Source organism: Solanum verrucosum, unplaced genomic scaffold (assembly GCF_900185275.1).
Source record: "Solanum verrucosum unplaced genomic scaffold, falcon-dt-bn FXZP01000101.1, whole genome shotgun sequence".
In the NCBI taxonomy this organism is placed as follows: Eukaryota; Viridiplantae; Streptophyta; class Magnoliopsida; order Solanales; family Solanaceae; genus Solanum; species Solanum verrucosum.
Window position 1 is genome coordinate 365928 of NW_026020111.1, and position 18935 is coordinate 384862.

The 18935-nt window shown below is 29.1% G+C and overlaps 1 protein-coding gene across 1 annotated transcript; it reads left to right on the top strand.

The window, feature by feature from the left end:
* Window positions 1-3134: 3134 nt before the first annotated feature.
* LOC125825416 (putative kinase-like protein TMKL1) lies at window positions 3135-6370 on the top strand. The gene is made up of 2 exons (XM_049504758.1): window positions 3135-4618; window positions 5514-6370. The coding sequence occupies exons 1-2, from the start codon at window positions 3265-3267 to the stop codon at window positions 6149-6151; spliced, it is 1992 nt and encodes a 663-aa protein (XP_049360715.1). The 5' UTR covers window positions 3135-3264; the 3' UTR covers window positions 6152-6370.
* Window positions 6371-18935: the final 12565 nt, after the last annotated feature.

Below are 18935 nucleotides of genomic sequence, written 5' to 3' on the forward strand. Positions count from 1 at the left end.
ATGCTGTGCTAACTTCAAGAGGACTTGAAACATTCATCTCAAATCTTTTTCTGTTAAAACGATTTAATATAGGTTAGTAGGATAGCCTAGGCCAATCTAAACTAGATCATAAGGCGGACTTGGCGGCGGTGCTTAAAATCAACCTAAATCTTTCTACATATTATATCTTCTAATCTACAAAAATAAACTATATAATATATCTCCTAATCTACTAAATAAATTATATAAATAAATATATGTATTATGACTTATTAGTTATATTCACTGACAGTGCACAATAAAATTATATTGTCTGTTTATTTTTAGAAATAATTATTTCTCTTTTTAAAATATTCAAATAGTGATATAGTAAAATTACTTTTTTATTTATAGTTTCTTAAAAAAATGTGTAAAATCAATAATAGATAAGTATTATTAAACCGGAGAAGTAATAAATAAAGAAAATGATAGTCATATGTATTATTATGATTATTATGTGCAAACTTCTTTAATCACGCGAGCGTCACTTCTCCTTTTTCTAATGTCCGGTTTGCTTCCTATGTTGTAATGGATGCACAATTTTACTCTCACTTTAATTGATGACTCCCAACATCATGGCCCCATATGTAATCCATTTTCATTTCAAATATAGACCCTTGTGCCCACAAAACACTACCCAATCTCCACTCTTGGCCAATTTTAAAACGAAAAAGAGAATAGGTGCACATGTGGGCCCCACACAAAAATCAAATATTCTATTCGTCTCAATTAGGATATTATTTGACTGAGCATAGTTTGAAATTTATCGTCTTAAAAATACTTTTTATTTGACTAATTCAATTTAAATACATCATGATCTGATAAAATATACCCCTAAATTCTAGCCAAATTTTAGAGGTGTTTCAATTTATTAGAATAACTTAAATTACTGAACTTTCGATCACTAATTCAATTTATTAAGAGTTCCACGTTTCTATAAGAGTTTGAGAATACTCATTATGCTATGTGACAGATCAGAATTATATTTAAATTGAGTTAGTTAAATTTTAAAATTCTTCATAATTTAGAAATAAAACTAAAAAGTTCGGAGATGGAAGAGTAGTAGTCAAACCTCGTTTACCTAATGGAGGAGATTTAGCTGTCGTTTAGCATATCAACATCATCTCCTTCTACTCATTTCTCAAAGTAAAGGAAGAAACCAATGCTTTTAGAAAAATCAACAAAAAATAAATAAATAGCAAAAGACAAGCGTGCCGATATTTGATATGCAAAAAGTCATATACATATTGACAGCATACAGGATACTTTGTCCCCCTTTTTTGTACTAAACTCTCACTTCTCACCGTTGAGCTTCATTATTAGAACTCTTCTTCTAAATCACCGTTAGTAGCCAAAGGCTCCCAACGAAGGATGCTTATAAATTATAATTAAGGCTCCCAAAATTATACTCATTTGTCCCTAATTACTTATCTACTTTTGAATTGACACACTCATTAAAAAAATAATTATTGATATAATGAGTTTATCATTTTACCCCTATTAATTATGAGGTGGTTGAATTATAACTTAAGATTTTCAAAAAGTTCCACCTTTTTCAAAGTAATTAATTGAGGGTAGGGGTGTTCACGGTTTGGATAAAAACCGATCCAAACTGAAAAATCGAACCAAACCAATAAAATAAAACTGATTTTATTTGGGTTTGGTTTGGTTTGGTTTTAGATTTTTGAAAACCGATAGTATTTGATTTGGTTATGGTGTTATTCGAAAAAACCGAAAAAATAACCGAACCGAACCGATGAATTATATACATATATTTTATTAATATACATACTTAATATATTGTTTTTATAAACAACTTAAAAGATCTTACATATATTTTCATTAAAATTTCTTTATAATTTACTTATTGAAAGCAAAAATGCCCAAGATGAAAACATTTATCTTATTGATTTCATGTATATAAGTGTTTATGACAATTCTTTGTGGGACTGAAAATGTTATTGTCTCTTCCTTCTAGGCCAATATAGTGAATTTTAAACTTTTATTGATAGTAAATTTAGTGATCGAAAGTTCAGTAATTTAAGTCATTCTAACTATTTTTTCGTTTTGAATGGATTATTGTCACTTTTTCACATTTTGAATGAATTGTTTCTTTTATTTTGTGTATGGTTAATAACCGAACCAAACCAAACCGAAACTGATAACCACCAAACCGATAAATGTATATTATATTTGGTTTGGTTTGGTTTTGATAATTTTAAAACCGATTAAGTTGATTTGGTTTTGATTTTGACCAATAACCGATCCAAACCGACCCGTGAACACCCCTAATTGAGGGTATAATAAGTAAAAAAAATGTCCTTTCTTAATTTGTCAAAATGGACAAGTAATTAGGAACAAATGGAGTAGTTTATTTGGTCACATTTTTTAAATCAGATTATTTTGAAAAGTACTTATTTCAAAATTGGGTTTTCCAAAAATGTATTTTGTTAGAGTAGTTTGTGTTTGATCAAATAAATTTTAAAAATGCTTATAAGTTGCAATTAGTGTGACCAAACTTTTTAAAATGCTGTATTTTTTTCTTAAAAGTGTTTTTCAAAAATATACTTTTATACCAAAGCTACTTTTTTTAGTTTCTGAAAACCAGTTTATGTTAATCGACCTGAACAATTACTCTCTTCCAAAAGTTTGAACGAATAGTTTATTGTTTATAAAAAAATAAGCACTTCTCAAATAAATATCTATACATTTTTTATATCACACAAACTTACCAAACGATTTATGAATCTCAAATAACTGAAATTATTTCGTAAATTTACATACATTCTATTTTTTCAAAATTACATCTAAGATTTCATTGATATATCTTTATTTTCATTGCTTTTATGTTGCATAGCTCTAATATGATGGAGTAAAAGGACAATTGAGTTGGTGAAACATATAAATAACATATTTGAATCATAGTACAACAAGTAGTATGAGTCAATGTACTTTAATTTTAGTGAATGAGTTCACCTAACATTTGTATATAATTAGTAGAGTTATGAGCAAATTAATTTCATTGCTATAGTTTTTTGTTTTTTCAAAAACAGAAAAAGGAAGCAAGGTGGAGTTAAAGGGTAATCATCACAATTATATTTAAAAAAATGAGAAGTGTGAATTTATGAGCTTTGTGCTGAGGGGTAGTCAACAAAGTGTCAGCTTTCCCAAAAAGAAAAACCCCAAGAAACAAGTTCTTCCACTTCCTTCACTCATCACATTTTCCTCTTTTTCCTCTTTCATTCAATGGCACTTCAGAGGGTTCTTCTTCTCTCCTTCTACATTGTCTTTTTCATAGCCTTCACTACTACTTCTGCTGCATCTGATGTTCAGCTTCTGTTACAGAACATTAAACCCTCACTTCAGGGTAACACTGATAATTTGTTGTTATCTTCATGGAATATTTCAGTTCCTCTTTGTCAATGGAGAGGTCTCAAATGGGTTTTCACCAATGGTACTTATTTGCTCTGTAGTGACCTATCTTCACCTCAATGGACAAGTCTTTCTCTTTACAGAAACCCATCTTTGCATCTTGTTTCTCTACAGTTGCCATCAGCTAATCTCTCTGGAACACTCCCTAGGGAGCTTGGTGAGCTTTCTACACTGCAAAGTCTTTATCTTGGTGTGAATGGACTACATGGGTCCATCCCTCTTGAGCTTGGCTACAGCTCTTCTCTTTCTGATATTGAGTTGAGTGGCAATAGTCTTACTGGGACACTTCCAACTTCAATATGGAATCTTTGTGAGAAGATGGTTTCTTTCAAGATTCATGGTAATTCTTTGTCTGGTTCTCTTCCTAACCCTGCATTACCTGATGCTACTTGTAAGAATTTGCAGTTTCTTGATTTTGGGCAAAACAGGTTTTCTGGGGATTTTCCTCTGTTTATAACTAGGTTTAATGGTCTTAAAGAGCTTGATTTAGGGGATAACAATTTTTCTGGTCCTGTTCCTGAGACATTAGCTGCATTAAAGCTGGAAAAATTGAATCTCTCACATAATAATTTTAGTGGGGTGTTGCCAAATTTTGGGGAATCTAAGTTTGGTTTGGATGTTTTTGAGGGAAATAATCCTACTCTTTGTGGACATCCTTTGGGGCCTTGTAGTGGAAGCTCTGGAATGAGTCCTGGTGCAATTGCTGGTATTGTTATTGGTCTAATGGCTGCATTGGTGGTTGTGGCATCACTATTGATTGGGTATTTTCAAGGGAAAAAGAAGAGACATGCTGATGAAGAAGAGGAGGAATTTGAGGAAGTTGAAGATGAGGAAGCTGGTTGTGGTGAGGGGAAGCTCATCTTGTTTCAGGGAGGTGAGCATCTGACTCTGGAGGATGTGCTGAATGCAACGGGGCAAGTTATGGAGAAGACTAGCTATGGGACTATTTATAAGGCAAAATTAGCTGATGGTGGAACTATAGCTTTGAGGTTGTTGAGGGAAGGCAGTTGTAAGGATGGAGGTACATGTTTAACTGTGATTAGACAGCTGGGAAGAGTTCGACACGAGAATTTAATTCCTTTGAGAGCCTTCTATCAAGGGAAGAGAGGAGAGAAGCTTCTCATATATGATTATCTCCCAAACAGGAATCTTCATGAACTCTTACATGGTAAATTCTAGCTTCTTTATGTTCTCATGTTTGCTCTTTCAAGTTTTACTAATGAAAGTCAATGCAAGCTCAATTACGTTGACGTTATTGTATTAAGTGTTGCCTCATAGGGAAGTAGCAATAGTTCTTAGGCTCATTTTCAGCAGCTTTGGTTATTTGCTTGAGAGACTAAGATATGTGGACTTCAAGTTGTAGCCTTTTCACACGGTGGGGTTGTAATTGAAGTATTAGTGCATAAATAGATCATTTACAACAGCCTGAAAAATATAAATGTAGCTGAACTTAGCATCTTAAGAGAAACTGAATTAGTTATTGAATGCACAATATAGAGGTATTACGTTACACGAATATAGAGAATGTTCCATTTATTCTGACCGATATCCTTTTCGCTAAGTTAAGTTGATCCAACCTATATCCTCTCCTGTGCATCATCTTCCAATACACGAACTGCCATATGTATACCTGTTTGGTCAACAAAGAAAAAGTATCCCTATCATATATACTTACTCATCCAAGAAAAATGGAAAAAAAAGAACTAGCACATTATCATTAAACTGCCGATGCTACTATCAGATGCCTTGATCAACCATTCATTTATAATTTCGCTTTAAAGAACTCTGTGGCCCTAGATCAACTGATGAAAGCTCATTTCCAAGCATTTGAGCTTGGTGTAGTAAGCTTCTTTAGTTCCTTTAGCTTGATGCAATCTATTGATGCTCTGGTTGTTTCCTGTTCCTCATTTCTTGTACTGCTAATTTAGCAGTAGTTTGGTCATTGAGAGTAGTTTGCGCCAATAAATGTTGGAACCCCACAAATTTTTATATCCTTGTTCGTTCAACCTTAATAGCTCTAAGGATTAGTGAATTTGATTATGATATTTTCTGATTGTCTACAGAATCGAGAGTCGGGAAGCCAGTGTTGAATTGGGCTAGAAGACACAAAATAGCATTGGGCATAGCCAGAGGACTAGCACACCTTCATGGTCTGGAAACTCCCATTACTCATGGGAATGTTAGATCAAAGAATGTTCTTGTTGATGAATTCTTCGTTGCCAGGCTTACTGAATTCGGACTTGACAAAATAATGATCCCAGCTGTAGCTGATGAAATTGTATCAGTTGCAAAAGCTGAAGGTTACAAGGCACCAGAGCTGCAAAGGATGAAGAAGTGCAACTCAAGAAGTGATGTTTACGCTTTTGGTATCCTACTGTTGGAGATTCTTCTAGGAAAGAAACCTGGTAAGAATGGTAGAAATGGGGACAATGTTGATTTGCCTGCACTAGTTAAAGTTGCAGTTCTGGAAGAAACGACTATGGAGGTATTTGACATGGAGCTTTTGAAGGGAATTAGGAATCCAATGGAAGAAGGTTTGGTACAGGCCTTGAGACTTGCAATGGGATGTTGTGCTCCTGTTGCTACTGTAAGACCGTCGATGGATGAAGTAGTAAGGCAGTTAGAGGAGAATAGACCTAGAAACCGGTCTGCGTTGTACAGCCCTGCTGAAACTAGGAGTGGAAGTGGTACTCCCTTTTAAGCTCATGTTGTGACTTTAGCAATGAATATTGTCGCATATTATGCCTGTTTTTCCTCCTAAAGGAAAGAGGGCTAAATGGCTATAGCTTTCTTACTTACTATTTCAACTATTTACCTTTGGCTTTGCATTGTTGGGGAATATCTTATCATAGACAAACTGACAATAGACAATGTGTCACATTAGGCATCAAATTGGATATTACAGTGTGCCTTTTTTTTTTTCAATTTGTTCCTGCATTAGCCTACCTTCTATAAATATATATATGCAAAAGAAATTCAATGTGCTCCAAATGTTAGATTGTATGGGGTCAAAAAAGATTATATTTTCTGCACCATATCTATGAAATGGCTATAATCTGGTAAGCAGGGTAAACATAAAGTAGAGCACTTGGGAAAATTACAAGCCACTCATGTGATATGTATTTACTGTATAAGTTTGTAAGAATTACAATTTGTAGATATAGTTTTATAGCAATTTTCTCTCTCCTCTTTCCCTCATCTCTCTCCTCTTTCTTTTTCCTCTCTGCGCACCTCTCTCTTCTCTTTGTGCTCTCTTGCTTGCCTCTCTCTTCTTTGTGCCCCCTATCTCTCATCTCTCTACCCCCTTTCTCTCTCTCCACCTCCTTTAACTTTCAATACTAATACAAATAGTAACCGTCAATGATACGAATATAAATGTTAACTGTCAATATATAAATACAAATAGTAACTTTCTCAAGACAACAAATGATAAAAAATACAAATATACAAATCAAAGTGGTATTCGCTCATACAAATATTGGTAGTCAATATACAAATGAAAGTTGTATATTTTGTGTGAGTTATTTTTGTATCAATAAATTTCACATTACGTTGTACATGATTTTATGAATTTGTTGCATCAATGTTATTATGCCTTTTTGTATTTTATATTAATTGTATATTTTCAGCAATTATATAGTTTAGACCATATTTGTATATTTTCATCAAATTATATACAACTAGTAAACACATCCGCGCTTCGCGCAGATCTCATTAGATTTATGAATAATTTTTTTAAAAATATTTTGAGTCAAATATTATTACCATTGAACCCAATAAATTATATTTCAACTTATAATCCACTACCTATGCTTTTAGTACTTTAAATATAGTTGATTTCGTATAATCTATTTGATATGTTATCTTTAAAAACGTGCAAGGAAAGAAAAATAATTTCAAGAAAATTTGCTTTCTGTTTGTGCGTCTTCAATAAATTCTAAATTATATTTTTAGGACGAAGTTATATTTCACGGTGTTCATAAAAAAATATGAAAAAAGTTACTCTAAATAAATAGATAAACAATAATTTAAGAAAATTCAGAATTTACATTCTCTAACTTTTTTAACACGTCATATATATATATATATATATATATATTCGTAGAGTGGAAATATATCACTAATTTCAAGTCATGTTTACCATATTATTTTATCTAAAAAATTTACGTCTTTTAGAATCTGTTGCTTGTAAAATAGTGAACGGTAGATTTTTATTTTGCTGAAAATCATCTCCAGTATATTGAGATATCATATCAACACTACACAAGTAATCCAATAGGAATATCATATTTGCATTATTCAATTAATAATATAATATACTTAATTTTTTTAATCTAGCGTGAATCTAATATGAAAATCAAACATTCAAGATAAAAAGAATAGCAACATAAACGGAAAAAAAAACGATGGCAATATACCAAAACTATTAGTATACTCTTATAAATATATATAATATATATATAAAAAAATGCTAATAAAATACAAAACTCTATAGAAAATCTCCTAAGTTTAAAATTGTTACTTGTAGCAACTAAGTAAGATAAGATAAAATACATAACTTGCACATTAATTAATTTAGGGGGTTATCCACATGAAAGGTTTTGAAGTCATGAATATTTTTAATTACCAATTAAAAATAGAAGTTACAAAGATCAAGAAATGTTAATTATGGAGAATAATACTATTGAGTAATTATTTTTTAAAATATCACACCGGTGAAAAAAAATAAAGAAAATGCTAAAAAGTTTAGAAAAAAGATAAATATAGAAAGGTACCACATTATCTTGTTTATATCTAATATTTTAACTTTATATATAGATAGATATATTGTTTGTAATTAAATAATTAAGAGAAAATAACTTAAAATATTCTTTAAGAAAATTGTTAGTTTAAAAAATTTATAATTAAAAGAAGGTTAAAAAAAGAAAATAAAATGGAAAATTAATTTATTAAGAGTGGAAATTAGAAAGTGTGAGTTATGGATTGTTACTCCTAATAAATTAGTATGTGAAGAGTTTTTGTTGTTGTAAATGTTCTTTTATTAATAATTAATTGTTTGTATTTAATTAAGTAAACTACTTTTACAAAAAATCAATTAATTTAAATAAGAAAAAAGGTCAAAAGAGGAGACAAAAGATAAATGTCACATCACCTTTTTTATGTTTCTCATTTACAATAATTAAGAGAAGTTAAAGAAATAACATTTTTTTAGTTTTAATATAATTAATGTGACTAAGGGAAAATTGTTTCTTCATTCTTTTCATTAAATAATTTGTTTATCAATTAAAAGTTTTAAAAATACTAAAAATATAATTTATTTATTTATTTATTAATTTATTTTGTGACTGTTTTTTAATATTACAAACCATATCATATATTTTTAGGGGCAATAATATGCAATAGCTATGAAAAATGTATCATGTGTAGTATTATATCTTCCAACTATGACAAAAATTAAAATATTAATTAGAACTTGACAAATAGATATACACAAAAATAAAACTGTATAATGTTTCATCTTCATTCATTCACATAATAATAATAATAATAAGAAGAAGAGCAAAGTAAAATGAGTAAAAAATGCAAATTGAGATTTCTAATATGATGATTAGTAGAGTTTCATAATTTAATTTTTGTTGACTAACATGAAATTATATATCTAATTAAAATAAAATAAAAAAGAATAGAATAATATTAATTGAAATCAAACAATACATGAATGAATCTTCAAAATATTTGAAAATCATTCAAATTTTTGTGCTAATATGACCATCTTCTTGATGAAATCTTCCTTCTTCATTTTGATGAACTTGTACCAAACTAATGTGAACATCCATGTGATTATTCTTGAAGAATATATCTATGATCTTTATCAAAATGAAGACCATATGGTGACATTATTAAGTACATGATTGATAAAAAAGATGAAGAAAAAAAAATAAGAAGAGGGAAAAAAACTATACTAATAAAAAGAAAGAATGAGAAAATGAAAATGAAAATGAACATTGAACATTGATAATTGTTATTTATAGATTGTGTAAACCATAAGAATAATTAGAAATAAGTTGAAGAGACATATTATTTAAGTAGGGAATGTAAATAGATGGAAGTTTTGTTGTAACTTATTAGATGTAATTAGAAGAGTAAATATGATTGAATTTTTTAATTAATAAACAAATTATTTAATGAAAAGAAATGAAAAAAAAAGCCAAAAAAAGAAGAAAAAAGATAAATAGAAATGGAGGCCATAGAGAGGTGACACATCACCTTGTCTATGTTTTTCCTTTTTATATATATACGATTACTTGTTTGTATTTATGCATAAGTTGTATATATACGATAGTTGTCTATAATTTCTCAATTATAAATCTTTTATGATTCTATATGTGAATGTTTTTGTGTACATTTATTTGTATGTTTCAACACTAATATACAGTTATCTATATGTATATACTGATAAAATTGTATTCATTGATACATATACACATACTAAGTACATATATATATATAGTAATTCAATATATATACAAATAATTCACCTTTCTCCTCGCTCACCCGATCTTGCTAGCTTCTTTCCGCTTCCAACATATAGCTATGAATCGAAATTAAACAAACAAAAATATTTTACCTGATTATATTTAGTCTTTAACTATTTCTAAAATTTCCTCTTCAAGCTTCTATGGAAACCACCACAAAAGTTATTGAAGTGCAACACAATTGGATTCATTTACAGCAGAGGGCCACAGGTAGACTGGCCTTACTCTAGTGGGGGTAGAGGGTCAGTCATTCTCACAAGAAAATCAGGTGTGCAAAAATCCCAATAAAAAATTGGTCATGTTAGAGCTTTAAGTTAAGTGGAAATTTTATAAATAGCTAAATTTAGATAATAATGAAGTTCCTTAGTTAATGTTTATCTAATTACAAATTGTAGCTATAGTTTATTTAGTTACCGAATAAAGTAATGGTATAATTCACAATTTTAAATTTGTTATACAAATGCGTCTGACAATTTATTCCTTAATTGACGTGGAAATTTAAGTTTTTAATTGAAAAGAATCCCACAAATTAGAGGAAATTTTAGGTATAGCAAAGATAAAAATCCTATTTGTATGCTATAGTTATAGTTTGCATAATTGCGCTCCATAACAAATTTTATGTTTGCTATGGACCTATTAATCTGTATATTTCAGGATTCATTTGAAGCTATATACAATTTTATTTTTTAAATAAATTTAATAAAAGGTTGTAAATTATGTTACAAAAAAGGATGACAATTGTTAAACTCACGCAAAAATATCTCTTTCCTTCTACGACTTCTTCATCAGTAGTGACTCCATTGTAACTGGGTAAATCACATCGATCAAGTTTTGGTGATTCTCTTCAAGCAATCGAGATCAAATCAATTTTAAAGATAACAAGAAGAAGTAAAATGTATTTCATGCTGAAAAATGCTTTGATTTTACTTTTTTTTTTTATCGAAATTGGTGTTTTTCGTGTATTGAAACTCATTTTTGCTTTCAAACATTCATCAATCGAATGAACAATTTGAATTGTATTTTTTTAAAGACGTAATAGATTCTAACTCATATAGTCGCAATCATTGTTCGAATTCAAGTAAGATCATCCGTTGAATTATGCAAAAAAATTGTGCTTGTATAATGTTTTGGAAGATATTGTTGTTTATCCTTCATTTTTGAAAGTATTGTTCGAATTCGAGTAAGATCATCCATTTATTTCTGCAAAAAATTGTGATTCTATAATGTTGTGGAAGATATTGTTGTTTATCCTTCATTTTTGAAAGTAGATTTGTTTTTTGAAAGTCATTAATTTACAGGATTGTATATTATGATAGTAATCTATGTTGTTTGTTCTGATTTGTATATTTGTTGTCTGAATCTATGAATGAACAATGAAATTGTATATATATACAGTGTCGATTCATCCTTAGTTTTGATAGTTTAGTTTGTATATCTGATAGTTTAGTTTGTATATTGTGTACAATTTGTGTAAGTATAAGTCTTTTATGTTATGCTTGTCAATTATATATTTATTTGTAGTTGTAGTTTATATATACACATACTCTATGTATATGTATATACGTGGAATCTGTATATGATTTAGTCCGTTTTGTATAATCTTATATTTTGTGGTTCAATTTTTGTGAACTTGCATATTAATTCAGTGCAGATTCGTGTTTTGTTGTGATAATTTAATTTGTATATTATATACAATATGTATAAGTATATGCCTATTATGTTAGGCTTGTCAATTGAATATTTGTATATGGCTGTAATTTGTATATGTAGATATACTTTGTATAAGTATATATTCAAAATCTGTATATTAAATTGACTTGGCTATAATTTGTATAAATATATGTTCTTTTTTGTTGTGATTTTCTAATATGTATATTTTGATAATCTTGCCAATTTATATACAATTTGATTTTAAAAAATGCGCTAATTTCTGTCACAAAAAAAAGAAGAAAACCGCTAAACTCACGCACATTATATTTTAATATGATTTCTTTCCTTCTACGACTTCTTCATTAGTTGGGACTCTGTTGTATCTGTATAAACAAACTAAAACATAGTAATTGTTTATAAACAAAATTACTACATATATATACTTAAAGAGATTATACAGATATGTATTGTTATGTATAACTATGGAAAATATACAAACAAAAAATTATATACAAACAAATGCTACTATCTACTGCTACTTGTATATACAGTGTCTTTTGTGCAAAATTTATAGAATCTGTATAAACAAACTAAAACTAAAGCATAGTAATTGTATATAAACAAAATTACCACATATATACTTAAAGAAATTATACAGACATATCTTGTATGTATAACTATGACACATATACAAACAACAAATTATATACAAACAAATGTTATATATATACAATTAATTTTTATACAACATATACTTGTATAAAGGAAATTCATATGCATGATAATGGTGTATACAACAAATAATAAAAAAAATTATACAAATTTGTAAAAACAAACAAATAAACATAATAAATCTGAGAAAGTATTACTACATATATACAAAAGGGCTTATTATACAATCATAAAATAGAACAAAATAATTATTGTTTATACATATACATTAACTTCTTCAAATCCATCCGGTCCACTAAGTCAGGGACAATGTCTTCAGATGATTTTGATTGATCACTGGTAAATCAATTACTTTTGCTTTTCTCATCTCTGTTGAACTAGATTCGCCTTTTGTATTTGACTTTGTGATAATTCATCCATTCTATTTGGGTCATTTTCAAACTTGGATCTGAAAATTTTAAAAAAATCGATTTAGACAGGTTTTGACAGTATCTGAAATTTTTGAAGTCGCAATTGAGAGCATAGTGGTGAAGATTTGAAAATCAAACTAATTTTGTGGAGAGAATTTAGGAGAAATTGAAGGGTACGGGAGAGAGGAAGGAGATGAAGTGGATTGTATAAAAGGAATAACTTCCGTTTTTTTTATTTACCTATACAAATTTGGGATCCATCAGTAGTAGCAATATATGTGAAACTGTAGCTACTCAAAGGAAATAAATGAAACAATAGCTATATTATTTATTTTAAATTAATAGTTTGCCATTATGCACAATTTCCCCCACAAATTATCCATAGTATATTTCTTCATACTTTTTTATTTATTTATCAAAATTGACTCTTCAAGCGCTAACTTTGATTAAAAAAAAAAAAAACTCTTCAAGCGCTGAACTTCTTCCTTGATTCTCTAAAATTTGCTTACCAAGTTTCATCAATCAAAAAAAAATGTTTGATTTCTTCATCCAAAATACAACTATAGGTAATATTTTTTTAAAATTATAAACAAATAATTCAATTTAGTTTCTGCTTTAGTTTCAAATCATAATCTCTCAAATTTGATTTCTAACATTCAGTTTCTAGCATTGTAATCTAACAAAGTTATTGGTTAATGGTTTTACGACATTTCGATTTGTGTTTGTATTTATGAAATTTGATTGAATTGTTTGTATCAGTAAGATTTTCCGATCTACTGGTTAAGTTTCTCTATGTAGCAATTGTGTTTCTTCCGAACATGGAGATTTATATTTGTATGTATTGGATCGGTTCATCCAAATACAAATTTGTTGTTGTAAAACAAAAAAATTGGATGTATATGTGGATGAGGTCCACTCATCTTGGAGGCCAAGTAGATTACTGTAGCAAGTATACTACTCCAAGTTTGAAGGCTTATAAAACCTTCCATTTTATATGAAATAAAGAAATACAAGATAGAAGCAAAATATAGTTACTACTTTCTCTCTCTCTTTCCTTTTCTGTTATTTTAGTTTAATATTCTCCTTTTATTTTATAACACGTTATCGGCACGAAGCTCACAAATTAAAGGTACGATTATCTTGAAAGCTAAATCATGGAAGTGGTATGTTTCTCTTATTCATCACTGATTGATTTATTCAACTCTTGTCCTACTACTATTTTATTCTTCTTCTTTATAATAATATTACTAAATTATGTCATTCTTTAGGGCCATTGAAGATTGATGTTTTATTTTGCAAATTTGTGCATAATCTCAGTCTTCACAATTACTAATAAACTGCATGATATTGCTATTAGTTACATCTTAGAATTTTACTTGAGAAAATGCATAGCAGCTGATTTTTAATTTTAAAATTTTAAAAAGAAGAAGAGGGAAAAACACTTGGATTTCAAACGTTGACACACCAATGATTTTTTATTGCTTTAACCCTTCATTTCCCCTTTAACTTCATGGATCATTAAAAAGTTTCGCTAGCAATATTTGTTTTGTTATTGTGGTAAGTAATTGATTTATTTGGAAGAATTTTAGATCAAAATCCTTTATGATTTTCACTAAATGTCATGACATAAATTTGATAGAATTCAAAGAAATACATGGCCGTCAATTATGACAAATTTTGAATTCTCGAAGGTAACATCTCACCGCATTAAAATGATAAGATACTGGATTAGTCCTAATGCACTATGATAATATAGTTTTGGTTCAAGTTCCATCGAATTATGATCAATCATGCTTTCTTATGGACAAAATGTTGGATTTATGTCCCAATACAGAATTGAGTATACTGATGACTAAGCAAACTAATGTGCAATTGATGAAAAATTATGAAACACATGATTTTGCTCCATTATCTAAAATGAATGTTGTAGTCGTACATGATAAGTCTAAAAGATGACAAAATCACTATTCTGATTATATAGATGAATGTGGGTGTGACAAAGATAAAGTATAATAGTCATCATTATGGTAAAACTGAAGAACATTATGAGTTCTCCAAATAATCTTTCAAAATGTGAAGATAATAATTATCCACAATTCAGTTTGAAAGGTATTGAACACGTTGTTGTTGTGCTACCTAATTTGATAAGTTTTATAAATTCTTCATTAAAAAAAACTAAAAATATATATTAAGAATTGACACAGTTGAGCTTTTAAGATGAATTTGGAGGATGGTTCATCATTGTTAATAATATATATAAAATTTATTTCAAGGATTTGTAAACTTTTGGAGGGCAAGTTACTTTTTGATCAAGTTTTACTTTGTCTATAAATTCCATCATCATTGACTAATGAGTATTTGTGTTGTATATTGCCTAAATTATTTACTACTAAATAATTTCTTTTTACCCAAACAAAGAAAATGTATCAACCCATGTGTTGATAAAAAAAATGATACTTGTCCAATTTCTTGTGACGAATAATGATTTAAGTAAATACTTTTATTTGTTGTCTTTACCTTGATCATCATTTATAACTATAAATAGTTAAAGATATCACAAATAGAGATATGGTCAGAGAATAATAATCCAATTATAATCCTCTTCTTGTTTTTGTTAATATTATAGAATTTAAATTTTGTTAATTTATGTATTCTCTAATCATTTAGAAAAGACTTGTTTAATTATGAAAAATATTTTTCATTGTTGAAATAATTTTTTTAAAAAAGTACTCAATGTATTATTTGTGTATTACACTTAATATTATTATAGTAATATTTATAGTTTATGCTTATTTCCAACAACTAGTGTGGTCGGCAAGAGCTTATAATGAAAATTAAGCACATATATATAATTATAGTCCATTCCTTGAAGAGAATGTGACTTGTGATAAGAATCGTGAATATTAACCCATTCTTTAAAGTGAATTGGCAAGATATGATAAAAGATTTGAATAAAGATGTGCTTATGTATGATAATGATGATACCATAACTCACCTCTGGGTAAGGTTTGCGAGAAATTACTATTATGGTATAAGTGGTCATAGATCATCTTATCGATGATGATTATCGAGAAAAGAAAAGGTTAAAGCAAGAAGCCATTCTTCCCTATAATAATTTTGATCATGACCGAAATGACAATAATTTTCTCCTTAAAAGGGGATGTTCACCATACAAATGATATGTTGAGGAATATGTGGTAGTACACAAAATTAATTGAAAGCTCTAGAAGAGCTTAAGTGTTACTATTCGGAGGAATGAAAATTATTCATAATATTGGGGTTGTAGTAAGTCTCAAAAAGAAACTTTTTAAGTTTCAAAGAAATTACAAAGAAAAAGAATAGTATATTGAGACTATAAAATATGAAAAGATTTTAGATCTTGATATTACTACTATCAAATTGGGTTATAAAAATTTATGTAAAAGTTTTTCCTCCTGTTTCTAGAACACAAATATGAGTATTATGATAAAATCACATGTGCATGTATAACCACATGAATTCTGTCACTTAACTATTGCTACAAACAAGTGAATGAACAATTTATCTACACTGATGAGGTCACAAGAGTGTATCTGACTGAGCTCTAAGACTCAACATATTCAAGAGACAAGAAGATGATATATCGGGTTAGGCTCAAGAATGTAGCATCTTCATGAACATGATTTGGCCATAACGACACAAACAATACCAATATTTGAAAAGAAGAACAAGATTGGAATTCATTCTTACCAAGAATTAAGTATGTTTTAATCAGGGAGAGTATAATACGTGTTGTTCCCTTAACAAAGGTTTTGTCCCACTGGTTTATCTGATAAGGTTGAGGCAACTTTTAATGCATATTACTAGATATGTGTACTCTTTTTTCTTTACTAGGACTTTTTCCATAGGATTTTTCCTAATAAGGTTTTAACAAGACACACTGTCTATGAAAGAACTCCAATGAATAGTAAATACATCATATTGTGATGCCCATTACACAGTTTTCTGGATAAGCATAAAATCAAGAAGACAACTTACAAGTAGCTCCGCAAGCAAGCTCCTATAAATAGCTTACACAAGCAAGTTCTTATAAGCAATTTACAAGTAATCCTACAATTAGGTTCCTACAATTAGCTTACGTATATCTACCTTCAAGCAATTTGTAATGAGGCAGCAAACAATGTGTCTTAATTATAACCATACATATTTGTTCTTTTACTATCATTTTTCTTTTACATGAACATTCAAGAGGGAGTGTTGTAAAATAAAAAAATAGATGTGCATGTGGATGGGGTTCACTCATCTTGGAGGCCAAGTAGATTACTATAGCAATTATACTACTCCAAATTTGAAGGCTTATAAAATCTTCCATTTTATATGAAATAAAGAGATGCAAGATAGAAGCAAAATATAGTTACTAATCTCTCTCTTTTTTTATTTCTTTGTTATTTTAGTTTAATATTCTCCTTTTATTTTATAACATTTGTTGATTTCAGGATTAAAAATTCTTCTTGTGGTGGGATTTATACTTGTATCTTTTATTCTTTGATTCAAATTTCTTGCATAGATGATGATTTGAATAAATATAAAATACACAAATATATTTGGGGTTAGAAAATAGAAAAATATACAAATCAAATGTATACAAAAAATATTAACAGATAGAATCGTATAAGATACACAAATTAGAAATACTAGACAACAATTTTATATATACCACTGATGTATATTGTCACGACGTGAACCTACACCCGGGATGTGATCGGCACTCGAGAAACATTGTTGTTCCCCAAGCGAACCCTCATCCTGGCTGACTACAAGTGAAAGACTAACTCAAGCATAGTGGCGGAGCTAGGATTTTTTTGGAGGAGGTTCAACATATAAAGAAGTAAGCCCAAAAATGGAGCATAACAGACCGGGGAAGAAAAAAATTAACCTTAATCCGCTAAATTTAACTTGGCCTATCATGTCTCATTTAACGTTTCTTCCCCTTTTTACCCTGCTTCATTGAGTCTTTCTTAAAAAATGTGATTTATTTCTTTTATTTTGTAGCTAGTGTTCTATTTTATTTTGAATTAAAAAATAAAATAAAATTAGTATTTATTCGATCACATAATACATTGAATTTTTTTAAATATTTTTAAAAATGTGTGGGGATTGAGTTACTAATATTATAATGCATATTAAAAAGGATAAATAGATGACATCGCTGATTTTTAGTTCATTTATTCAATTTATAAGGTTTTTCATATGTAAAAAAATTATGAATAAATCAAATAAATTTAGTTTACATCTCTCTAGAATAGAACTGAAAAAATAAGAAAGAAATATCATGAATATTCATGCCTTTCAAATTTCTTCGTTTGATTAATTTAATTTACCTTATCTTTAAAATATATTTTTCTATCTCAATTTCAAGTTTAAGAACAATTGATATTTTCTTAAAGAGTTCTTTTGAATTAGTATATAAAAAGAAAGTTACGTAAAAATAAGATGAACAACAGAGATTAAAAAAAAATACAAAAATGAAAATTGAAAAGAAGAAATATCATTAAAAAAAAGAAAAATAATAAAGCTCCAGCCCAAAAATAATAAAAGATACTGAGACTTTGAGTCCAAATATTGAGATTTGATCCCATCTCAGCTTTGCTATTTGAGCTTCCAATATTTTCTTTTTGGAGGAATGTGATGTTGCAGTGAATCAAACTCAAGGCGTTGCAGCAATTTCCTGAACCCCCTTAACCACTAAGTTAGCCTCTTTACATGTGTTCATGGAGTTTTTAATATGTATACTCATAAAAATAGAATTTGACCTAATATGCACGATTTTATTTTCCGACGAAAAGGGTTCAAGTGAACCCCCTCACCTCCATGTAGATCCACACCTGCATAAGCATATGCAAACATCAAACTGAAAGAAATATTTAACAACAATTTTATCACGCCCCAAGCCTACACCCTGGACGGAACTGACACTCGAGAACCATTCCTGGCCCCAAGCAAACCCTTGTCCTAACTTAACTCACAGTGGAAGACTTAAATAATAGGAAAATAGTCTTAAAAGATAAACTCATGAAATAACTTAGAATGTCTTGAAAGAACATTCAACTAACCAAAATGGCAACTCAAGGTTCAACATAAGCCAATAACACGATAATGACAAATGAACTAACTAACTGTCTATGAAGCCTCTAATAAATGAGATGGACGTCGAGACAAGACCCACGACAATCCTAAT